Here is a 21,950-nt window from a genome sequence, read left to right as displayed (position 1 = left end):
AGAACACTCCCTAACACCATACACAAAAATAAACTCAAAATGGATTAAAGACCTAAATGTAAGGCCAGACACTATCAAACTCTTAGAAGAAAACATAGGCAGAACACTCTATGACATAAATCACAGCAAGATCCTTTTTGACCCACCTCCTAGAGAAATGGAAATAAAAACAAAAATAAACAAATGGGACCTAATGAAACTTCAAAGCTTTTGCACAGCAAAGGAAACCATAAACAAGACCAAAAGACAACCCTCAGAATGGGAGAAAATATTTGCAAATGAAGCAACTGACAAAGGATTAATCTCCAAAATTTATAAGCAGCTCATGCAGCTTAATAACAAAAAAACAAACAACCCAATCCAAAAATGGGTAGAAGACCTAAATAGACATTTCTCCAAAGAAGATATACAGAGTGCCAACAAACACATGAAAGAATGCTCAACATCACTAATCATGAGAGAAATGCAAATCAAAACTACAATGAGATATCATCTCACACCAGTCAGAATGGCCATCATCAAAAAATCTAGAAACAATAAATGCTGGAGAGGGTGTGGAGAAAAGGGAACCCTCTTACACTGTTGGTGGGAATGTAAATTGATACAGCCACTGTGGAGAACAGTATGGAGGTTCCTTAAAAAGCTACAAATAGAACTACCATATGACCCAGCAATCCCACTACTGGGCATATACCCTGAGAAAACCATAATTCAAAAAGAGTCATGTACCAAAATGTTCATTGCAGCTCTATTTACAATAGCCCGGAGATGGAAACAACCTAAGTGTCCATCATCGGATGAATGGATAAAGAAGATGTGGCACATATATACAATGGAATATTACTCAGCCATAAAAAGAGACGAAATTGAGCTATTTGTAATGAGGTGGATAGACCTAGAGTCTGTCATACAGAGTGAAGTAAGTCAGAAAGAGAGAGACAAATACCGTATGCTAACACATATATATGGAATTTAAAAAAAAAATGTCATGAAAAACCTAGGGGTGAAACAGGAATAAAGACACAGACTTACTAGAGAATGGACTTGAGGCTATGGGGAGGGGGAAGGGTAAACGGTGACAAAGCGATAAAGAGGCATGGACATATATACACTACCAAACGTAAGGTAAATAGCTAGTGGGAAGCAGCCGCATAGCACAGGGAGATCAGCTCGGTGCTTTGTGACCGCCTGGAGGGGTGGGATAGGGAGGGTGGGAGGGAGGGAGACGCAAGCGGGAAGAGATATGGGAATATATGTATGTATATAACTGATTCATTTTGTTGTGAAGCTGAAGCTAACATACCATTGTAAAGCAATTATACTCCAATAAAGATGTTAAAAAAAAAATCTAGAAATAAATGCTGGAGAGGGTGTGGAGAAAAGGGAACCCTCTTGCACTGTTGGTGGGAATGTAAATTGATACAGCCACTATGGAGAACAGTATGGAGGTTCCTTAAAAAACTAAAAATAGAACTACCATATGACCCAGCAATCCCACTACTGGGCATATACCCTGAGAAAACCATAATTCAAAAAGAGTCATGTACCAAAATGTTCATTGCAGCTCTATTTACAATAGTCAGGACATGGAAGCAACCTAAGTGTCCATCAACAGATGAATGGATAAAGAAGATGTGGCACATATATACAATGGAATATTACTCGGCCATAAAAAGAAATGAAATTGAGTTATTTGTAGTAAGGTGGATGGACCTAGAGTCTGTCATACAGAGTGAAGTCAGAAAGAGAAAAACAAATACTGTATGCTAACACATATATATGGAATCTAAGGAAAAATTTAAAAAGTCATGAAGAACCTAGGGGCAAGACGGGAATAAAGACACAGACCTACTAGAGAATGGACTTGAGGATATGGGGAGGGGGAAGGGTAAGCTGTGACAAAGTGAGAGAGTGGCATGGACATATATACACTACCAAACGTAAAATAGATAGCTAGTGGGAAGCAGCTGCATAGCACAGGGAGATCAGCTCAGTGCTTTGTGACCACCTAGAGGGGTGGGATAGGGAGGGCGGGAGGGAGGGAGATGCAAGAGGGAAGAGATATGGGAACATATGCATATGTATAACTGATTCATTTTGTTATAAAGCACACCATTACACACCACTGTAAAGCAATTATACTCCAATAAAGATGTTTAAAAAAAATCAAATTGGGAGGCAAAGCATATTGGAAGTTTTAAACAAGATAAAGGAACAGATAACCAATACATGACTATTACCATTGAAAATGTACCCTTTAGGGCTTCCTGGTGGCGCAGTGGTTGAGAGTCTGCCTGCCAATGCAGGGGACGCGGGTTCATGCCCTGGTCTGGGAGGATCCCGCATGCCGCAGAGCGGCTGGGCCCGTGAGCCATGGCCACGGAGCCTGCGCGTCCGGAGCCTGTGCTCCGCAACGGGAGAGGCCACAGCAGTGAGAGGCCCGTGTACCGCAAAAAAAAAAAAAAGAAAATGTACCCTTTATATATGTAATATATGTATTACATATATAAGCTATTATATATGCAAGCTAATATATATATAAGCTACATTTCTACCATCAATGCCAAATTCTTCAGTTTTTTTCTAGAACTGATATCCCTAATCAATCTTTTGGAACAAAATTAGTTAATTAAATTTAATTAAATTAACTTAAAAATATTTTACCTATTTTTAAAAAACATCAGTTATAGCAAATCTTCCTCCAAAGGAAGATCTGACTTTGGGGAATAGCCGAGTCATTTAAAGCGAAGTGTGTAAATAAAGTGAGTGAAGATCTAGTTAAAACTACTTGTAGTTAAAAAATGTTTACATATATATGAATCTAAAGTAAAATGAGTTTTTTCAAGAAGTTTTCAACTAGCTCTGAAGATAAATCCCAAAGAACTGTTCCAAAGCTGTTTTCATGATTACAACATCATTAGAAGAGTAGAACCTGTTCAATAGACCATTTCTAAAGAGCCAAACCTTCAATTTCCGATATATTTGTTTAAAAAAATATATCAATCTTTCCCAGTTTCATTATTTCCGATTTGACTGGGTCAGACAGTAAGTATTTAAAGGGATTTAGAGGAGAAGGCCATCATTTAGAGCATATGAAGTGAGGGAAAGCTTTATGATTGGGTGGGCGCTAAGCCAAACTTATCCCCTTAAATTCAATTTGGAAGCAGCTGCATCATCTCAAACACCCACCACACTTGCTCCAGCCAGCCCTGGCAATAAGTTAACCACTCAGGTTGATGAAGTGGTTATTTTTTTTTTGCTATTTTCCTGTAACCAAGGTTGGGTACAATCACATAATAGAGACAGATATAGCAAATTTCCAGTAAGTAATATCAAACATTTGAACTTATTTGAAAAGAAATAACTCTTCTTACTTCAACATAAAAGACAGTCTACCTCAATTCAGAAAAAGAAGCTGAAATCATTTCTTATGCTTTTAACTGCTAAATGTGAATTGAGGCAGAACTGTAACCATAGATCCTTGTTTCTAGAAACCTTAACGCTCTTTAAGTCAGATAATATAAAAATGTATCTCTACTTGTGACTACTCACTTTTGGTAATGAATGAAAAGTTTGCTTATAGTCTACATCAATTATTAGAAACATGACATCTGTTATTCAGAGTTTTGAGTTAAGAAAATCCACCTGTTCAAAAACATAGGACTATGTAGTAGAAAGGGCAGGCATGGCCTCTAGGGTATGAAAGCTGGTGTCTACATGAGGATGACCAACAGTGTGACCTTCAATCAAGTGTGAAGTAGAGGCTGCTGACTGCCCACCAAAATCTCTGAGGCAGACATGCAAGCTCCTGACCCATGTCCATCCTCTTCCTTCTAGACACCTGGAGAGGTCATTTCCCAGACTCCTTTGCAGTTAGGTGGGGCCATGAGATAGAATTCTCACCAACAGAAGAGATATAAGCCACTACCAGGCCACACCTCCCTGTAAGAGCCTGTCTGCCTCTTCCACATGCTTCCCCCTGGACATAGCAACCCAGTCTTAATCATCAGCCCTAAGGGAGGATAGAGACCAAAAAAATGGAAGGAACTTGGAACCCTGAGTTACCACATGCAAGAGAGCTGCCCACTGACCTGGAACATCTGTCCTGGGCTGATATATGAGCAAGAAATAAACTACCATATCTGAGTTATTATATTGTATCTGAGTTATTATGAGATATTACAGAAGTTTAGCCTATTCAACTATTATAATCTCTCTGTGCCTCAGTTTCCTTACTTATTAAACAGAATAACACCATCTACTCCAAAGTGTTGTAAGGATGAAATGAAAGAATGCTGGCAAAGTGTTTAGCATATTATCTGGCACTTGGTGAGTACTCAATAAATGGTATATATTATCTCTATATTAGTAAGTTACAAGAGGGATTTTCTGGTTTTCATATATCTGCACTTATAAAATTTTACTTAAACCCAACTTCTCCAACATTGCTGTATCATTTTCTGAATGACTGTGAGAGAAATAAAACTAGCTTCTTATAATAGTTGCAAGAACTATTACAAATTAAATTGAGTTGTAAATCAACTATACTTCAATTAAAAAAAAAAAGTGAGCAATCTCAACAGAAAAAAAAAAGCAACAAAAGACTAAATTGAGTGGAAAACTGAAGGGATGGTTGACCAGAACAGAGGTGATTTTCTACTTAAATCTTCTTCTTTAAACTCAAAAATGCCAAGATGCTACTGTCCTCTATTGGTAAGGCAATCTGATTATTACCTTTCAATCCTTCAATAAAAGTATCCCAAACACAAGGACTGTTAGTATAACTCAGCTTGATGCTCTCCTTTGCTCTTTTCAAGTCCAGAAGAAAAAAGTACTTCTTTAGGAACTGACAAGCCAGAATTTCAGGAGAGCACTGTTGCAAAGTGTGGTCTACATGTCTACTTGCACTTTTGATCTCAGAATTCAATACATTCAGTTCCAAACACAATGTTGTCACTTCAGCCAGGTCCTTCTGAAGACTGCCTGGTATACTGCATGGAGAACATACTTGAAAAATGTCATCATCCAGGGACTCCCTCAGACTATTTACAGAGTCACACGCTGCTTGATCAACAGTTTCTTCATTGCCTAAAGAGTTCCTTTTTTCTTTTTCATCTTCTTCGTCTAATATTCCCTTTTTTGACTCATCAAGCAATAGCATAACCTGGTTTGATTCCATGGATGAGTTGCCAGTATCTGAAATGCCTGAAAAGTCCTTCATGGCAAATGTTTTTTCTAACTGTGAAAGCCACTCCTGTAAAACCATTTTCAGAGACTGTGGTTCAAACAATACCAGTGGATCCTGTAGCTTGGTCCTATATAAGACAGACAAGTAAGAAATTTATGTTTTATGTGGTTTTTCAAAAACAAATTGTTTCATGCTAAATAAGCCTAACAGATACAACATTACTTATCCAGAATAAATGTTACTTTTCAACTCTTTAAATAACAATTATCTCAGCAGCAAGACAACAACACAGAGAACGTTACCTTTGTATTAATTCATGAATTTCAATTCCAAATGAAACTGCCTCTGCCCCACACTGTCTCAGGACCACTACTAATGATCTCAAAAAGTCATTCCCACTCTCTATAAAACTTTCTCACCCATAAATACTCACATTGCTTCTGCTGTTGCCATTCTGAGCTCTTGAAACTTGTCCTCTTCTGGAGGTTGACTAGTTACTTCTTCTTTTCCCCTAGAGAAGTGTGAGAAGAGTTAAAGGGGATTAGAACCTTCTTGGGCAAATATTTCTAAGTGCTCACTAAGTGGTAGGTATTGTACTTAATGATACATGAAACAAACAGATGAGTATAAAAAATGGTCCATGGCTTCAAGATGAGTAAGTTCAAGTCAGAAAGAAAGGCAAGAAAACAACTGTAATATAAAAAAGAATAGAATGAATGCTAAAGAGCAGCACAAGCACTGTGATCTGAAAGCACAGAAAAAGGAATAATTATTCTGACTAGGCAATCACGAGAAGCTTTCCTGAGGAGGTGTATTTGCGTTAGGAAAAATGGGGGGAAAATACTGCAGGTGGGAGAAACAGCATGAAGAAAAGTAGTGAGGTGTACACACCCACTTCTCTGACATGACTAGAATTTAGAGTGCTTAGAAAGACGTGGTTGGAAATGAAGCTGGAAAGGTGGGCTAACGTCAGACTGAGGGCTGCCTTAAATGCCACAGCACTATCTACACTTTTTTCCCGATATACATACGGATTCATAACTAAGTTACTCTAAGGGTAACACACCTTTTTTCTCATCTGAATGTCCAGTCAGTATACACTGGCCCTGTGGGTCTATCTCAATTCCTGTGTGAGTGCTGAGCTTGCCTGCCTCCAATGCCCAGATCCCCTGAATTATGAGAAAAGGCAGAGACCAGATGGACAAGATACTTCACATTGTGCCAGACCAAGGGCTCTGGACAACTCCACTACATAAGGACTATGCCACCAGCATACCATAGGAAGGCACGCGACGACATTAATGCCAATGCTCTCATCTTACAGGCCAGAGGGCGTCACCAACGTCACATGCTAGTCAGAAGCAGAACCAGAACAAGGCCTATATCCTTGGTCATCCTACTCTTGCTCTAATACTCCTTCTCTAACATTGCAGAAGTTTGAAGAGATCTGGAGGTGAGGGAAGTTGTTCAGGGGAAAGATGGAAGAAGAGGTGCTAAATTAAAATTCTGTCTCAACAGACTTGTTATGGGTTGATGTAATTTTCCAACACTTACTCTGTGGTATTCCGTTTTTATAAGCTATGCAAATAATCTACAATGAACAGAGTCATACATGTGTCTTCTTCAAGACGACATGGTTTATGGCTCTCTTCAAACCGACAATTGTATCCTCTAGAATTTACACAGATTTCTCTGCAATGGCTTACTCAGTGTCTTCCTCCTTTGGGCAAGTGACTGGACCCACATCCTCTTCACATGACTGCTCATCACACCTGGGTTCTGGTCTCACTTTCAGATCAGGGCTCGTATGAAGGGTGCCAATCTTCTCAGTAGTTTTACGCACAAAACTAGAAACGCTGGAAGTCAAATACCAATAAACTAATATGAAAAGAATCTCATTACTGCCAAGAATGAAAATTTCAGTATCTGAGTTCTGTATGTTCCTGTCAGTCCCTGAAGGCAACTTGGACTTAGCAAGTCTTTCTTTACTTGCTATAAAGAAAGACTCTTTATAGCAACTTCCTTAATCAATCACATATTTCACATAAGGCCCATGTAAAATTTATAATAAGGATTTACTTCATTTACTAAACTACTCTGATTCAATCCTAAAGAAAAGGTCTTTAATTGCAGCTGTGCCTGCAATGTTTCTGTTTACTTAGGCAAAGAAGGCCATGTGAAAACCTGCCCCATCCTAGCCAAAGAATTTCTTCAGGAAACTCAGCTGCTGATTTGTCACAATATATCCTTTGAAAAAGCAAAATTTGTATCCAGTAAAACTCCCATTAGCAGTGAAGGAGCTACAGAAGTCTTCTCTTTCAAACTTAAATGTCTTTATTTTTTTTTTTACAGAAATCATTAGTATATTCATAATACAGGGACTCAGTGACACATTGTATAATTATTAAGTTATAATTATGAAGACTTTATCCTATTATGGTAAAACGTTTAAGTGGAAAAACTTGGACATAAATTCATGTAAGTCAATTCTGGGCCCATGGAGTAGCTAGAAAGACTTCTGAAGAGTCTTCAATTCTGAGCCCAAACTGAGAAATGATTAAGTTAAGAAATGACTAATGATATATGGAAATTGTTCCTATCAGGGATGAGGAAAAAACATTTTTTAACTTTTGCTCAGCCTGAGGGGGAAAAAAAAACACATTTGTAACAACTCAAATATCCAGGTACTCAAACAAAGAGGGAAGATAAATTCCCCAAGATTGAAATGAGAAGTAAACGGCTTCGTATAACAGGCTATATGAGGAATAATCTAGAGACTTTCTTTTTCCTCATTTAAAATGTCTTTCCATTCTCAGCGCAAAAGTGCCTAACATGACAACTGAAGTAAAACCAGAAGTGGGATTAAATGACAAGACTAATGAGTTTACCTTTCCTTGACAGCCTGAAGAGACACAAGAGGAGATGGAGAACGAAATGACAGTGGAATGCCGAAGGGGAGAAAAGTTTCATTCTTATCTGTCTCAAACATCACTGAAGCGTGTGAAACATTGTCTGATGAATGGAATTGGGGAGAAAAAACAAAATCTAATCACATGAAGAGTTTTTTAATCTTTAAAGAAATTCTGAAATGAATGAAGCAAAGGAAATGAAGGATTCAATACCAAAATCACAACTGACCCAAATACAAATGAGTGGAACACAGGTTTTACAAGAAGCATGGGATGGTCCACATATAAAACACTTGGAAGGGTACCTTCATTTTTCCTACTAGCCCTGAATCCCCACAAGTCAGAAAGGAAGCTTAGAGTCTCTATTAATCTCAACAGTTCGGTCACAGGAGTACTTGAACATCGAAAAGTGAAGGCAATGACCCCCAAAACTGTAGTAATTTTTCATTCCGAATGGAAAATAATTTGGTTAGGATAAAATCGTTCCACTCTTTTGGTTAATGACCTCCTTTCTTAACCTTTCCAGCACTTTGATGCATGATAATAATTAGGTAATTTACCAATGTTAGCCTAAACAGGAGGGGAAAAAAACCCCAACTAAACATAAATCCATTCTTCTAATGGTGAACTGATCAATAGGTCTGGATGGAAAGTCTAACAACTTAATAAAAATTATTAACACCTTGTAGAAAACTCTATGCATGAGATAATCTTGGCAAACAGAAGTCACAGAAAATAACTGCTTCACATCAGCAACCAATAAAAGACACATTCCTTACCTTCATTTCCGTGTGAACCACAACACTGATCTGGTTGGTCCTCTTCTTGATGTGAGGTGAATTCTTTAAGTCTCTCATCTTCTGAGAGGGTTTGGCTGTGAAGGGAACAAGAGTCTTCATCTGACTGACTGCCTCTTCTACTATTAATGATACGATAAATACCAGAGTCCAAGATGCTGAAACTTTCCTAAAAAGAAAAAGAATTAAAGAAAAGTTAAACATTTATAACACGATATAGCTTTTTAAGAGAAAAATAAACACTAAAAGCAACAAGTCATTAACGACAATTACGGCTTATTAGAACAAAATGGTGAGCAAGGTCTAGGCTCCTGGCAGCCAGGTCCCTCTCACCTGCTCATGGCATCATGCTACCATATTTCTCTAGTGGGTCTCCATGAAGTCTGGCTGTGAGAATGTGAGAATGAGGATTAAATGAGACAATCCTGAGCTGCACTGAGATTCAAGCTGGCATGAAGCATCTGAAATTACATATTAGGGGTAACTTAACTTGCTCTGGAGGCTATATGAGGTATATTTTCAAACAGAACATAATAAACAATGACAAAACAAAATGCGGCTCTAAGACACACCTAAATGAAGGCTTCATAAGGTTGTCCAACACCTGAAAGAAAGCCCCCCTTCACCACCACCCCCAAACAATATACAACATGGAAAGGAAGGTAAGTTTTGGGATCCTAGAGGTAAATGAGTACAAACTAATGTAGAACAACCTTACTGTACAGCAAAACCCTTTTAAAAGTGAGAATACCTACATGTGATGAAATGGAGCTTCTTCTACTGCTACAAGCTGAATCCAAAGGTTCAAATTTTAAGATCAATTCTTCCAGTTGGGAAATCAGATCACCATAGGTTGTTAAGTCCAGCTGAGATTTCAAATGTTCCAATTTATCTATAGTCAAAGTTTTTCTTCCCTAATAAAAGGATAAGTAGAACCAATAGGAGAGTTTTCTGTTTGTAACTAAATCTATATTCAAATGGCCAATGCATTAAAAGAGGTCTACGTAGAACATAAAATCTCAAAGGTGCTTTAAAAGGCTTTAAAAGCTAGTAAAAGACTTAATAAGAATTCTCTTAGGAACTAAGAATTTAGAGTTACTGTACATATAATAATTTCACTTAAAACAAGGCCTTGGGCTTCCCTGGTGGTGCAGTGGTTGAGAATCTGCCTGCTAATGCAGGGGACACAGGTTCGAGCCCTGGTCCGGGAGGATCCCACATGCTGCGGAGCAACTAGGCCTGTGAGCCACAGCTACTGAGCCTGCGTGTCTGGAGCCTGTGCTCCACAACAGGAGAGGCCGCGATAGTGAGAGGCCTGCGCACCGCGATGAAGAGTGGCCCCCGCTTGCCACAACTAGAGAAAGCCCTCGCACAGAAACGAAGACCCAACACAGCAAAAAATAATTAATTAATTAATTAATTAATAAACTCCTACCCCCAACATCTAATAAAAACAAGGCCTGAAATTCAAATAAATTTGTGGGTAAATTTGATTTTTTTTAATGGAAAGTATACAGTTTTTCTCACCCCCATCCCCACTCCAGATTTATCTGTCATGTTTCCTTTGGGGATTTACTGCTGCTTAATCAGCAGGCTAATAAAGACAAGCAACTGCGTAGCACAATCCTGCAAGCTAGAATGGTTTTAACAACCCAGATGAACATGTAAGCTTTCTGACTCACTCTGCTGGCAATGACGGAATTCTGGAAAAGACAGCAAGTTTGAGCAGCCAGGTTCCACAGGCCTCTCCTTAGCAGGCGTTCCACACAACGTTCCACGGATAACAGGGAAAGATGGGAGACCTTCCCATTTAGGTGCAAACAGAACAGCTCATTCTTACAGACAGCCACATCCTGAATATCTACAAAAACCACAGGGGTGAACACACAGGACATTAACCAAGTACTCCTTTTCCATTTTTGCAATGGCTGAAATTATTCTAATAGATTCATTTTCTATATAGGGTTTGGCTTGATTGAATTTCACTTCTATTTTTATACTTGCATTTCAATGAAGAAATCATATCTTAGACACTATTCTTTTAAAAAAGATCAAGAATAAAAGAGACAGAGAAAGAAACATCTCTCTGATCTAAAATCCTGTTTTTAAAAATGCTATGTTTTGTGAAAAGAAATTGGGACTTCAAAAGGGGGCACTTCGGAGGCCAGACTATCACATTTCTGAGTTACAAATCTGATACCAGTAACAGATTTCAGTGCAGTATGTAAATCAACAAACTGTTCGTGAAAAAACACCTGTCTTGGCAGAATACCATGAAATGACCTAAAAAACTAGTTTTCACGGGACACCTTTAGGAAACTTAATTCACGAGAAATCAGTATGTAATGGTTCCTTCATCTTTTTTATGTTTTTACAAAGTAGAAAATGACTCAAAAGTCAGGATACACTCTCTGAGCAGTCATGTTAAAAATGCTAGATGTATTTCCTCCATTTCTGGTTTAAACCAGAAGAATACAGAGATTGACTTTCTCTGCCTCAGCCACATAAAATGGCTATTGTTCCCACAGGGACTTTTCAACCCTAAATTATTAAGACACAAAACAGGAGTTAAAGCAAGACTTCTAACAGGGATAAATATTCAGGGTAAGTAGAGGGAAAAATTAACCCATTCAATTCTTAGCAGTGGTTGCTAATATTTAAGAATAAATGAAAATTGTATTTAAAATAACTAAATAACTATACGTAGATTCACAAATGTATACTTCGTAAGTATCTTATAATGGGATACACCTATAATGTTAATCTTTAAAAGAAATGTCACCTCATTCTATTTTCTACTTCTTACACTGCAAGAGAATCCTCCTACAATAATTAAATCTTTCACAAGCATGCGATTAAAAATTACATAGGAAGAAAAACACAATTACCCTTGACTTCACTCCAAAGAAGAACTTGAACATTCTGAGGAAGGAAAATATAAATTCCTCTTTCTGTCCAAGTCAGCACACAGTGCTCACTGCAAGAGAAAATGGAAGAGGTCAAGAGAATTGTAGTTTGCTCGGAATCAGAAGTTTATAATTCCCTGATTTCAGACCCTCACACTAGCTATTAAAGCAAAATCAGCCTGTACAAAGAAAGCAACAGTTGATCCAGCCAATTACATCCTACCACCTCTTTTCTGTCTGTAACAACAAGCCAGTAAAAGATAGCATAATATGACACCAAAGTGGGAAAAATTCAGATACACGAAATATCTTCTAGAAAAATAAAAGGCTGGTATCTTACCTGACATTTATTAAAGTATCTAAACTTCCCATATCTGGTATGACATCTAAAACAAAGACTAAACATCACATCTAACCACCAATCACTGCTCTAGTGAGCCACTTTTAGGGAGGATAATATATATATATTTTTAAATGTGTTTATTTATTTATTTGTTTTGGCCTTCATTGGGTCTTTGTTGCTGCGCGCAGGCTTTCTCTAGTTGCGGCGAGCAGGGGCTACTCTTCGTTGTGGTGTGTGGGCTTCTCGTTGCAGTGGCTTCTCTTGTTGAGGAGCACGGGCTCTAGGCCCGCGGGCTTCAGTAGTTGTGGCTCGCGGGCCCTACAGCGCAAGCTCAGTAGTTGTGGCGCACGGGCTTAGTTGCCCCGCAGCATGTGGGATCTTCCTGGACCAGGGCTCGAACGTGTCCTCTGAGTTGGCGGGCGGACCCTTAATCACTGCGCCACCAGTGAAGTCCCAGGGAGGGCAATATTTTGATGTCCTTAGTTGTTTGTGGGCAATAAAAGGTTGAAAACTACCAGTCAACTATGGGAGTTTATTTTTTTCATTAAAGCCTATACCAATATTATCTAACCTTGTAGCATCTCATCAAGATAGGAGTGTTATCCCTATTTTACAAAAAAGAAAAACTGAAGCCCAGAGAGATAAATAACATGTTGAAGCCCATTCAGTATGAATACGGAAGAGTCAGAATTTATACCAAGGACTGTCTGGCTCCAAAACCTGGACTTTTTTCTCCATACCTCACAGAAGCTACTTCTACCCTCATTTATCCTCACTGACCCACCCACTGTTATCTGGAATCCTGATCATTCCACTTAACTACATTCTTGGAAAGTCACAGATCTCCTACATGCCAAACCCAATAACCTACTTTCTCATTTTCCTTCTTGATCCCCAAGCAGAGGCCAACTCTGCAGACTGTTCCTTCCTTCCTGAACCTCGCCTTCCTAGACTCTGGACACTACTTCTTGGTCCATCTTCTTTTCCAGTCCTCTGGTACTCTCCATCTCTGCTCATCTCCTTCTATACTCCTTTGCTCATATATCTCATTTACTTTCTCGAGGCTGCTATTATTTTTTTATACACCACTGGTAATCCCCAGTCAGAGCATTCCCCATATACAACAGTCTCATTCTAGTCACCACTTAAGCATCAGCAGCAGTTCTACTGCCCTTTGAAATCCTCCCCGACAGCCCACAGCACTCTCCCTCCTGCACGCAACCTATTTCTCATCAACCCCGCTCAAACGGCACTTAATCATGTATTGCACTGTCATACCTCTTACTTTTTATTGTTGTTAAACATTTTCTAGAAATAAACAACATCTCTCCAACGAACTATAATCTTGAGAACAGGGACTTTTTTTTAAGTTTATGCCTCCAAGAGTACTAAAAAAGGTAACATGTGGCGATGAAACTAAGGGCGATATTTAACGGGAATTCGGTCCTCACACAAACGTTAAACATTTTGCCAATATAAGATCAGATCACTGTCCCTATGGGAAAGTAATCTTTGTCACAAAGAAGGAAGAAATGGTCAGAATCCTAGTCCAAAATAAGTAAAATTGGAAGGCTGCCTTTAGGAGCCAGAGGGGAAAAAAACCCCAGAGGCCAGAAGATCCCTGAATAAAGAGACACAGGATCAGGATTTTGACACTGAACTTGACATGCAGCTTGGAAAGATTCCTTAAGAATAGGTGGGGGGTGGGGGGGACTAATATCAGAGCTGAGACTTGGTAATTTACACACCCCTCATCCCCTTCCCCTTCACTGATAATAAACAGACAGGGACACAAGCCTAACAACATTGTTTAAAAAGTTAAGGGAGAGAAAGTGACATCAGTGTACCCCAAAGAAAATGAGGCATACAAATTTGCTTCCCCGTAGAACTTGTGGGTGTAACAGTGAAGGTTACCAAAACACAAGTGTACACATGGGAAAAAAAGTAAAGAAAAGCCCTGCATAACTAATGTTTTTTCAAAAAAATCTTTGTGAAACTCTTTAACTTAGCCATTATTTGAGAACCTTCTATGTGCCTAGCACTGTGCCCATAGCAAAGGAGTTGACAATCTGGTACTGGGATGGATATTCATAGTACAGTGAAACAGGGTGGTGACACAGAAATGAACAAGATGTGACAACAGTGCAAGGGAATAAGTGTCTAACGCGAGTCACTGGAGGAGTCCGTAAAAGCTTCAAAGTGGCATTAATTATTGCTTGAGCTGAGGAGTAGGCAGAGCCAGATCATGCAGGGCTTTGAATGCTATGGCAGGAACTTGTATGGGAGCTTTAAATAGTTTAACTCAAAGGAAAAACACTACCAGGAGAACCAAGCAGACTGGCCTTGCCATTAGAAAACATACTCTTGGGTAGGGGACTTCCCCACACCCCACATATCACACCATAGCCAACAAATGTTAAGTGTCTATGATGTGCCAGGCATTATGCCAAACACTAAGAATAACACAGTGAACAAAACAGACATGATGCCCTCAAGGGCCTTACTGTCTAGGAGTAAGAGAGGCATAAATACTGTTTGAATATGTAATTATAAACTGTGATAAGTGCCGTAAAGAAAGAGTTTTTAATATGCTTTATCTAACTATGGGAAAATAAATAGTGGTCTTTCTCCCATAACTTTTAGGATGAATTATGGACTTGTGAAAGAGTTATACTGTTTATAATTTATTTTCAAATATTGCATTATAGGTAGTGTGACATACACATACGTTAGTTAGGGGCAGTTAGTTAACATTAACATTTCAAGTGTTTTTTAAAATTACATTCAAAGCACGGTTAGTTAGCCTTTGAAAGAACTCGATCAGGAGCCAAGCTCCAGAGTACCCTATACCAGCTCTAAATAACATTCTCTGAATCTGCATTAGGGATCTTATTAATTAGCTTAAGAGATATTAGAAATAATATTCTGCTGTTGAAATAAGAAGGGTTCAAGACACACAGATTGACTGGAAATCATACGCTGGCATGCCCATGCTTGTAGAACAAGTTGTAAGAACTGGCAAGCCCAGCAGTTGATAGCTTTAAGTGGCACTCTGTGCTGCCACTTAATAGTGGACTTTTTTGTACCTAATCCAACTAGAAGGCTAGCTGAACTCAGATGTTAAAATATGGCTGGCTGGATCCACCTTGAGCAGATCTTTCATGCAAAGTACCTGAAGAATAGAGAGCTGAAATTTCAGCAAGCTTACAAGAACAAGTTCTACAACTACTTTTGCGGCTGCCTACTAAGAAACATACATATGCAGCAGACTTCAGTCTGAGACTTGCTTTCACTGGAATATTCCACTAGGGAGAGGAGGTTATGAAAGAATGTGTATCTACAGCTCTGAGCTCTAATTTGTCAAAAGTTCTCGACAACTGTGAAGTGTCCAACTGGTTTAGGCCAGTTCAAAACAGAAAGGGAAGCATATTTCTATATTTTTTTTCATTCCTCTTATATGTAGAACACTTCACATAACACAGTCATTTCCTAATTTTCTAAAAATGATTTAGTACAAAAACAAACTTGAAAAGCTAACTACCTTGAACAAGAAACAAAGAGGAAAAGTTAAGTGTTAATTTTTTTTTAAAGGATCGAAGGGAGAAACTTACCTAAGATGTAAGAGTTTGGGGAAAGACAAAGACTGGGAGGATCCAACCGTATGATCATACTGAGGCTCTGATCTAGGAAGTAAACATGATTAATGATTTAATCAAAATATAAAAGTATCTTTTTCCCTATATAGAAAAATTTCTGCCTCCAAAACAAATTCAAGAGCCTAACTGCATTTACCCTTATTGAATTTGCTTTAAGCATATGAAAGATAATTGATTAAAGACTTTTTGGTTTCTCTGAATCTTTTAATAAAAATTCTACTTCACTCTTAAAAGGCATGATAAAATCTTTAACTCATGCAGAATATCAGAGGTTTCAAACCAAACCCTCCCTGTAAGTTCCTCAAATACTCCCTACTGGCCATACAAATCATTACCTTAGATTAATCACAGGAAGAGGTGGTGATGAGAGGAGTTTCTTAAACTGATGTGTACTTATAACTTCTCCATCAAAGTTCACTTCCCACATCCTGGAGCCAGGGCGGGCACAGTATATTAGGGGCTGCTGGCTGGCAGAGCATCTTCCAGGGAAGAAACAAGCTCCGTATTCTCCATCTCTTTCCTTGTTTCCAATTTTCCAAAATTTTTCTCTAATACCCGACCCCCGCAGAAAAGAGAAAGCATGTTTACTCACAAAAAAGTCAAAAGCAATGGCACTACATATCGGCATGGCCATAATAACCCCACCTACAATGTCCCCTCTCTCCTCATATTAGCAATTTACTGGAAAGAACAGAATGGAAAGGTCAAAATAGGGTTCTAGCTCTGATTTGCCATTAACTATTTCTGTTACAGAAAGCAAATGACTTCAAGTTAGTACTCAGTTTATTATCCACAGAATGTGAACGCTCTTTTCAAAACTAAAAAGTAAGTGCTACCAAACCATTTCCTACATCCTTAAATCCTACTGACTGCTTTCCAAATCACCTTGTTCTTTGGCCACTCCATGGAGGCTACTGATCTGCCCTGTCTCCAGGCCACTCCTCGGCCACATATACCCAATAAATGCCTCACTCTTCCCTCAAAATGCTAAGTCCTTCTGAAAGGCTGTACCTTGGAACATTCTGTTCCCTGAGGGTTACCTGAGCTAGATATATAAAAGAACTGCATATACAAAACTGCCTGAGAACATGGAAGGTGAGAATGAGGATATCTCTTTCCAAATACTCCTTTACTTATTCTTCATAAATTAACTCCACCATTCCTCCTCTGACAGACTTCCTTGACTCCTATAAGCAGAAGGATATGCTTCCCATGCTATGTTTTCAAAGCATTCACCACGTTACATATGGTAGTTGTGTCTATTTGAACAGTAGATTATGACTTTCTTCAGGACAAACGTCATTTCTTTTCCCTCTTTAGCTGAACTCCCAGTGCACAGCACAGTAGCTGGCCCACGGAAAGCACTCAGTGCCTTTTGTGCTCCATATACTCAAACTGTTTATTTGGACAATGGCCTGATATGGTCTCTAGCATGAACTTTCTACATGACCTTAGATAATTCAATAAATATCCCTGTACTTATTTGCTTTATGAATAAAATATAACATCAGCTTTACTAGAAGAATATGGATATGAAAGTGCTTTAAAATGTATACAGAGCAATACAAGAAGTTACGGTTTTATTACCTATGTTCCTTATTTGGGAAATAAAATATATTTCTTGCTTATTTCACATCCTCTATGGTGCTTAGCAACAGTGCTACTAATTCAAAGGAGTGCAATAAATATTTCCTGAGTAAACCAATACAGTCAACTCATTCTCATTTGCATGCTCATTAATCTTGCTTTCCACATTTTCAAATGACATGTGACAGGCACAAGGCTAGGTATTTCCTATACATTATCTTAGTTAATCCTTAAAACTACCTCTACATTCTGGAAGGGGGAATTGACATTTGGCAAGGTTTAAGAAGTGGCAGAACTAGAACTTGAAACCATATTGTCAGGCTCCCTTATCCAATGTTCTCTCTACTACAACATAATTCTTTGTTTCTGTTTGTTCTATTTCCTCCTGGGATCCACCCTGTTCATTAACAATACTGACAGAAAGTAGCAGGAAAAGCAAACTCATACCTCACTTCCGTTAGTTATTAGGAGACTTTGTTTAAAAAAGAAAAATGCTTCTTTGTTTGGAAGGGAATATACCTTGAAATAAAACTTAAAACATACATAAAAATTTTCAATTATTGTACTATCCATGTACCCCCAAACTGAATTCTAGCTAACAAAGTAGGCATTTCTAAAACATGTTATTTTTGCTGTTAGTTATTCTCATAACCAACTCTAGCCACAATCCTGTAAAATGGGAGCATAAATGATTAGCAACTGTACTGCACACAGGGAAGAATAAGCCTCCACTTAGTTAGCTCTTTATACCATTTGACTAGATTCTCAAAACAACCCCAATAAGGTGTTCATTCAATGCAGTGTTTTGACCATTTGTCAGAATTTCAGCCAAATTTCTGAATTGGGCTGTCTGGTAAACTCGAAAGCCTATAGATGAAGAATATTTGAGAAATTTGTGAAGCTAACAAATATTTTACCAAAATCTCAAGGATGGATTTAATGGCCAAAGGTCCAATGTCAAAGAATATACTAGAGGTAACAGGAAAGGCACAAAATCAAGACAGAAAGATTCTAGTCTGCCTCCTCCCAGCTGCATGATGTGAGGCAAGCTCTATCACTCACTAGGCTTTCTGATCTGCAAAAATGAAAGAGTGACACTACATGATCTCCAGTTCTGTAAGTCTAACTTCATCACCGATCTACAGTCTGAAATAAGTCAGAACCAAGTACACCATCCTTCCTACTAATTCCAGGTAAACTGATCCTTTGCATCTCAAAGCCTTGCCCCTCTGCTGTACAGCTACGTTCTCTGATACCAGACATCTGCAACCTACTATTACTGGTCTCCTTCCTACATACCTTTCTCATCCCAAGAAAATTTTTAAAAAGTGCATCCTCTCCTCATCCTTCCCTCTACTAACCCTGACAGTCAACATACATTCCTTCAAAACTTTTGGAGTCCAGTCTCCTACTTTCTAGAATAGCAGTCTTCTAACTGAGATACAAGAACCCCTGGAAAAACATAAAAAGTTTCCAATCCTTGATAGTTCTAAGGGAATCAATTTCCAAACCCTGATTTTCTACATGTACACTTTCTTAAAATGATCTGAGAACCCACATACTTAATTAGTGTGACATTTAAGACTGTCACTTTCCATGTGGTGCTAATTTACCAACGTGATCTCCCACGACTCCCCTACTCAAGCCAGACGACACGTTTTAGAATATGCCTAATTCTTCCTTACTTCTCCCCAAGACGCTCTTCCTTCCTGCTAGAATATCCTATCCCCTCTTACCTCTCTTCCTTCAAACTTCGCCTATTAAATATCCTCAACAAATTATTGAAGCTGGCTAGTGGGCTCACAGTGGTTTATTATGCAATTCTCTCTTCTTTTGTGTGTGCTCAAAATTCTCCACAATAAATTTTTAACAGAAGGGCTGGGTCCTGAGGAATATCGTAGCTGGACAGGGCCAATGGAGGGGGAAAAAAATGCCCAGTGAATATTTCCCTGTGGTGAGAATGGCTGAAGAACTTAAACACAGCAATACACAACATTCATTTCAAACCATTTCCTATTCTGTTCTGGTATTTCACAGCTACCGCCAATATACTCCTTTGTCATTCATTGGACCTTTGGTTCCACTGTTGAGATTTCATTAAATATCTGTCAGCTTCATAAAGTTCTTATTTTTCATCCAATTTTACCCTATAGTAAAATTCTATTAAATACACAACAAATTTCAACAACAACAAACTCAATCAAGGAAGACTTCCCAATTCCCCATATAGAAACAGGCCTCTGTTCGGTCTTCCCTCATGACACTTAGACCAGGCTTCTTGGTAGAGTTAACTGAATATTTGTCTTAGTCACCCACTGGACTATGTCACTCTCCTCTACCTCCTCTCTACTCACTAACATCAGCTTGCACACAGGTGGTTCCTTATTAATATGTGTATAACTGAATTTAGGGGTTTGGGCGAGATGACTTCTTTCCGGGACTAAAATTCTGTATTTCCAATGACTCATGGTTAGTCAATATACCTCTCAGTATCACATAAGAAGCATCGAGTAAGTGAAGATATAAGTAATCTTCCATCCAAATAATCTAACTGGACAACACAGGAGTCAACTGTTGTTATTGTGTGAACAGGAAACATCACAAAGGCAGCAGCCGCCTAAAGGGGATGTGACAAGGAAATAAAGTTTATTTATCTTTACATATACACATAATTCCCTTCTCTTTAGAGAGAAGGGGATTATGTGCTTTTACATGAAAACAGCTTAGACAGCAAAATAAAAACTTTAAATGTGCCAAAATTAATTTGCCTGTTAGAATATCAAGTTTCGCTCATTTAAGTTTTGTGAAATAATTTGCTACATAACTGCAGAAGAGAATTCTTAAGGCTCTGTTTGTGATTATCTATTCTTAGAAGTTGGGAAGAAAAAGATGAAGCAAGTTTTAGAATATGTGAGACAATTTTTCACCCGTAGACAGTACTTCTCTCTTTGGAAAAAAGACAAATTAGAGCTGTAATAAGTGTAGAATTCCAACTGTATATCAAAAATATGTTAGGAATCAAGTAGTAACCTTGATGGGTCATCATGAATATTTAATTAATACATCAAGAATATTCTGATGTGTTAATTAAAATAACTTAGCCAATAGTAGTTAGATCTCTTCTTCTCTACCAGGATCCTACATGCAAATAAGCCAATGAGAGACAAGTCCCCCATTTCTGATATCATAGCTTTGGAGGAGAGGGACAGCGAGGAGCAGGCTGGCTCTGCCTTAATGACAGACTGGAGCATTCTGTTAGGATAACTTGAGACTCAACTTTTCTACTCCAACAACTGTGGCAGGAAGCCTGGGGAACCACACTGCTTAGCGTAATCCAGGAGATGTCTTTAAGATTCCATTCACAACAAGTTACATCCATCCTGAGAAAATATACCTAGACCCATGAGTTTCTTCTAACCAGGGACCAGGAGAATAGGACCCTGGGCAATTGGTACCATTTCTATGTTTGCCATTTTATTCACACAACTAATAAACAGGCATCTTTTCTTTTTTCTTTCTTTCCTTTTTTTTTTTTTTTGGCTGCGCCATGTGGCATGCAGGATCTTAGTTCCCCGACCAGGGATCGAACCTGTGATCCCTGCATTGGGATCACGCAGTCTTAACCACTGAATCGCCCGCGAAGTCCAGCCATCTTTTCTTTCTTAACAGCCTAGTATTAAAGGATGCTTTACTTAAATGAGCCATGAAGGTGAATTATGGAGTAATATAATAGACAACTGCAAATTACTGAAGTTAGCTCACAGAAGCCATTCTGTAACAGTGTCAAGCTAAACCAGGGTACCATATGCACTACATGCAAACAAGTCTTCTCAAAATTCATAGTCTGGGCTCTAGATCAGTCCCCAAGAGATACAGTAGGTCAAATTGTGTCCTTTAATTGAAATTCTGTGAGACAACACCTTATATCTCACCTACATACACAAAGAACTGGACTGGTTCTCACCTTTGCTTGTTTAGAAGTGTTGAGTTTGATGGCAGAAACTTTCCCCATATGATCACCTATAAAAACTCTAAGAATAGCTGTATCCCAACAGAGAGCTGTAACTTTTCGGCCTTTGTGTTCTGAAGACACATAAATTCGTTCTGGTTTCCCACGACGCTCTTGATTTAATTCCCAAACAACTACAAGACCTTGACTGCAAGTATTGAGACACAAAAGCAAATATTTGGCTATGGTGAAAAAGGTACAATTTCAATGCATCACAATATCAACTATGTTAAATATATAAGCAAATTCTTATTCTTCAGAAAAGAGGAAGTAGAAAGCCAAGGTATTAATTTCCTTGCTTTAGTCCACCAATCCAATATAATAGGAGAACTTAGATGTTCTAAATTATCCCTGTTACCTTTCTCTTTTAAGGTCACAGAAATGTTGTTGCCTCATATTAGTGTTTTCCACAGACCCTAGAGTGACCAAGTGTCCATCCTGGTTTGCTTGCGTCTAAGAGGTTTCCTAAGACACGGGACTTTCAGTGCTAAAACAGGGTCAGGCCCAGGCACACTGGGATGGCTGGTCACCCTAACAAACACACAACTACATTTG

The 21,950-nt window shown here is 38.6% G+C and overlaps 1 protein-coding gene across 1 annotated transcript in view; it reads right to left on the bottom strand.

The window, feature by feature from the left end:
* The window catches only part of HPS5 (HPS5 biogenesis of lysosomal organelles complex 2 subunit 2), a 45,767-nt gene that overhangs the window by 16,108 nt on the left and 7,709 nt on the right, over window positions 1–21,950 (bottom strand). The window contains exons 5-16 of the mRNA XM_060159550.1: window positions 21,351–21,543; window positions 19,870–20,003; window positions 16,135–16,347; window positions 15,755–15,826; window positions 11,783–11,871; window positions 10,577–10,755; window positions 9,650–9,808; window positions 8,877–9,063; window positions 8,077–8,200; window positions 6,895–7,044; window positions 5,622–5,699; window positions 4,735–5,315 (exon numbers count right to left, since the gene is read on the bottom strand). Of these exons, the coding sequence (XP_060015533.1) occupies window positions 4,735–5,315; window positions 5,622–5,699; window positions 6,895–7,044; window positions 8,077–8,200; window positions 8,877–9,063; window positions 9,650–9,808; window positions 10,577–10,755; window positions 11,783–11,871; window positions 15,755–15,826; window positions 16,135–16,347; window positions 19,870–20,003; window positions 21,351–21,543 (2,159 nt within the window). The remainder of the gene's footprint in view (window positions 1–4,734; window positions 5,316–5,621; window positions 5,700–6,894; window positions 7,045–8,076; window positions 8,201–8,876; window positions 9,064–9,649; window positions 9,809–10,576; window positions 10,756–11,782; window positions 11,872–15,754; window positions 15,827–16,134; window positions 16,348–19,869; window positions 20,004–21,350; window positions 21,544–21,950) is intronic.

This window comes from Lagenorhynchus albirostris, chromosome 9 (assembly GCF_949774975.1).
Source record: "Lagenorhynchus albirostris chromosome 9, mLagAlb1.1, whole genome shotgun sequence".
NCBI lineage: Eukaryota > Metazoa > Chordata > Mammalia > Artiodactyla > Delphinidae > Lagenorhynchus > Lagenorhynchus albirostris.
This window is presented reverse-complemented; position numbering and strand designations above follow the sequence as displayed.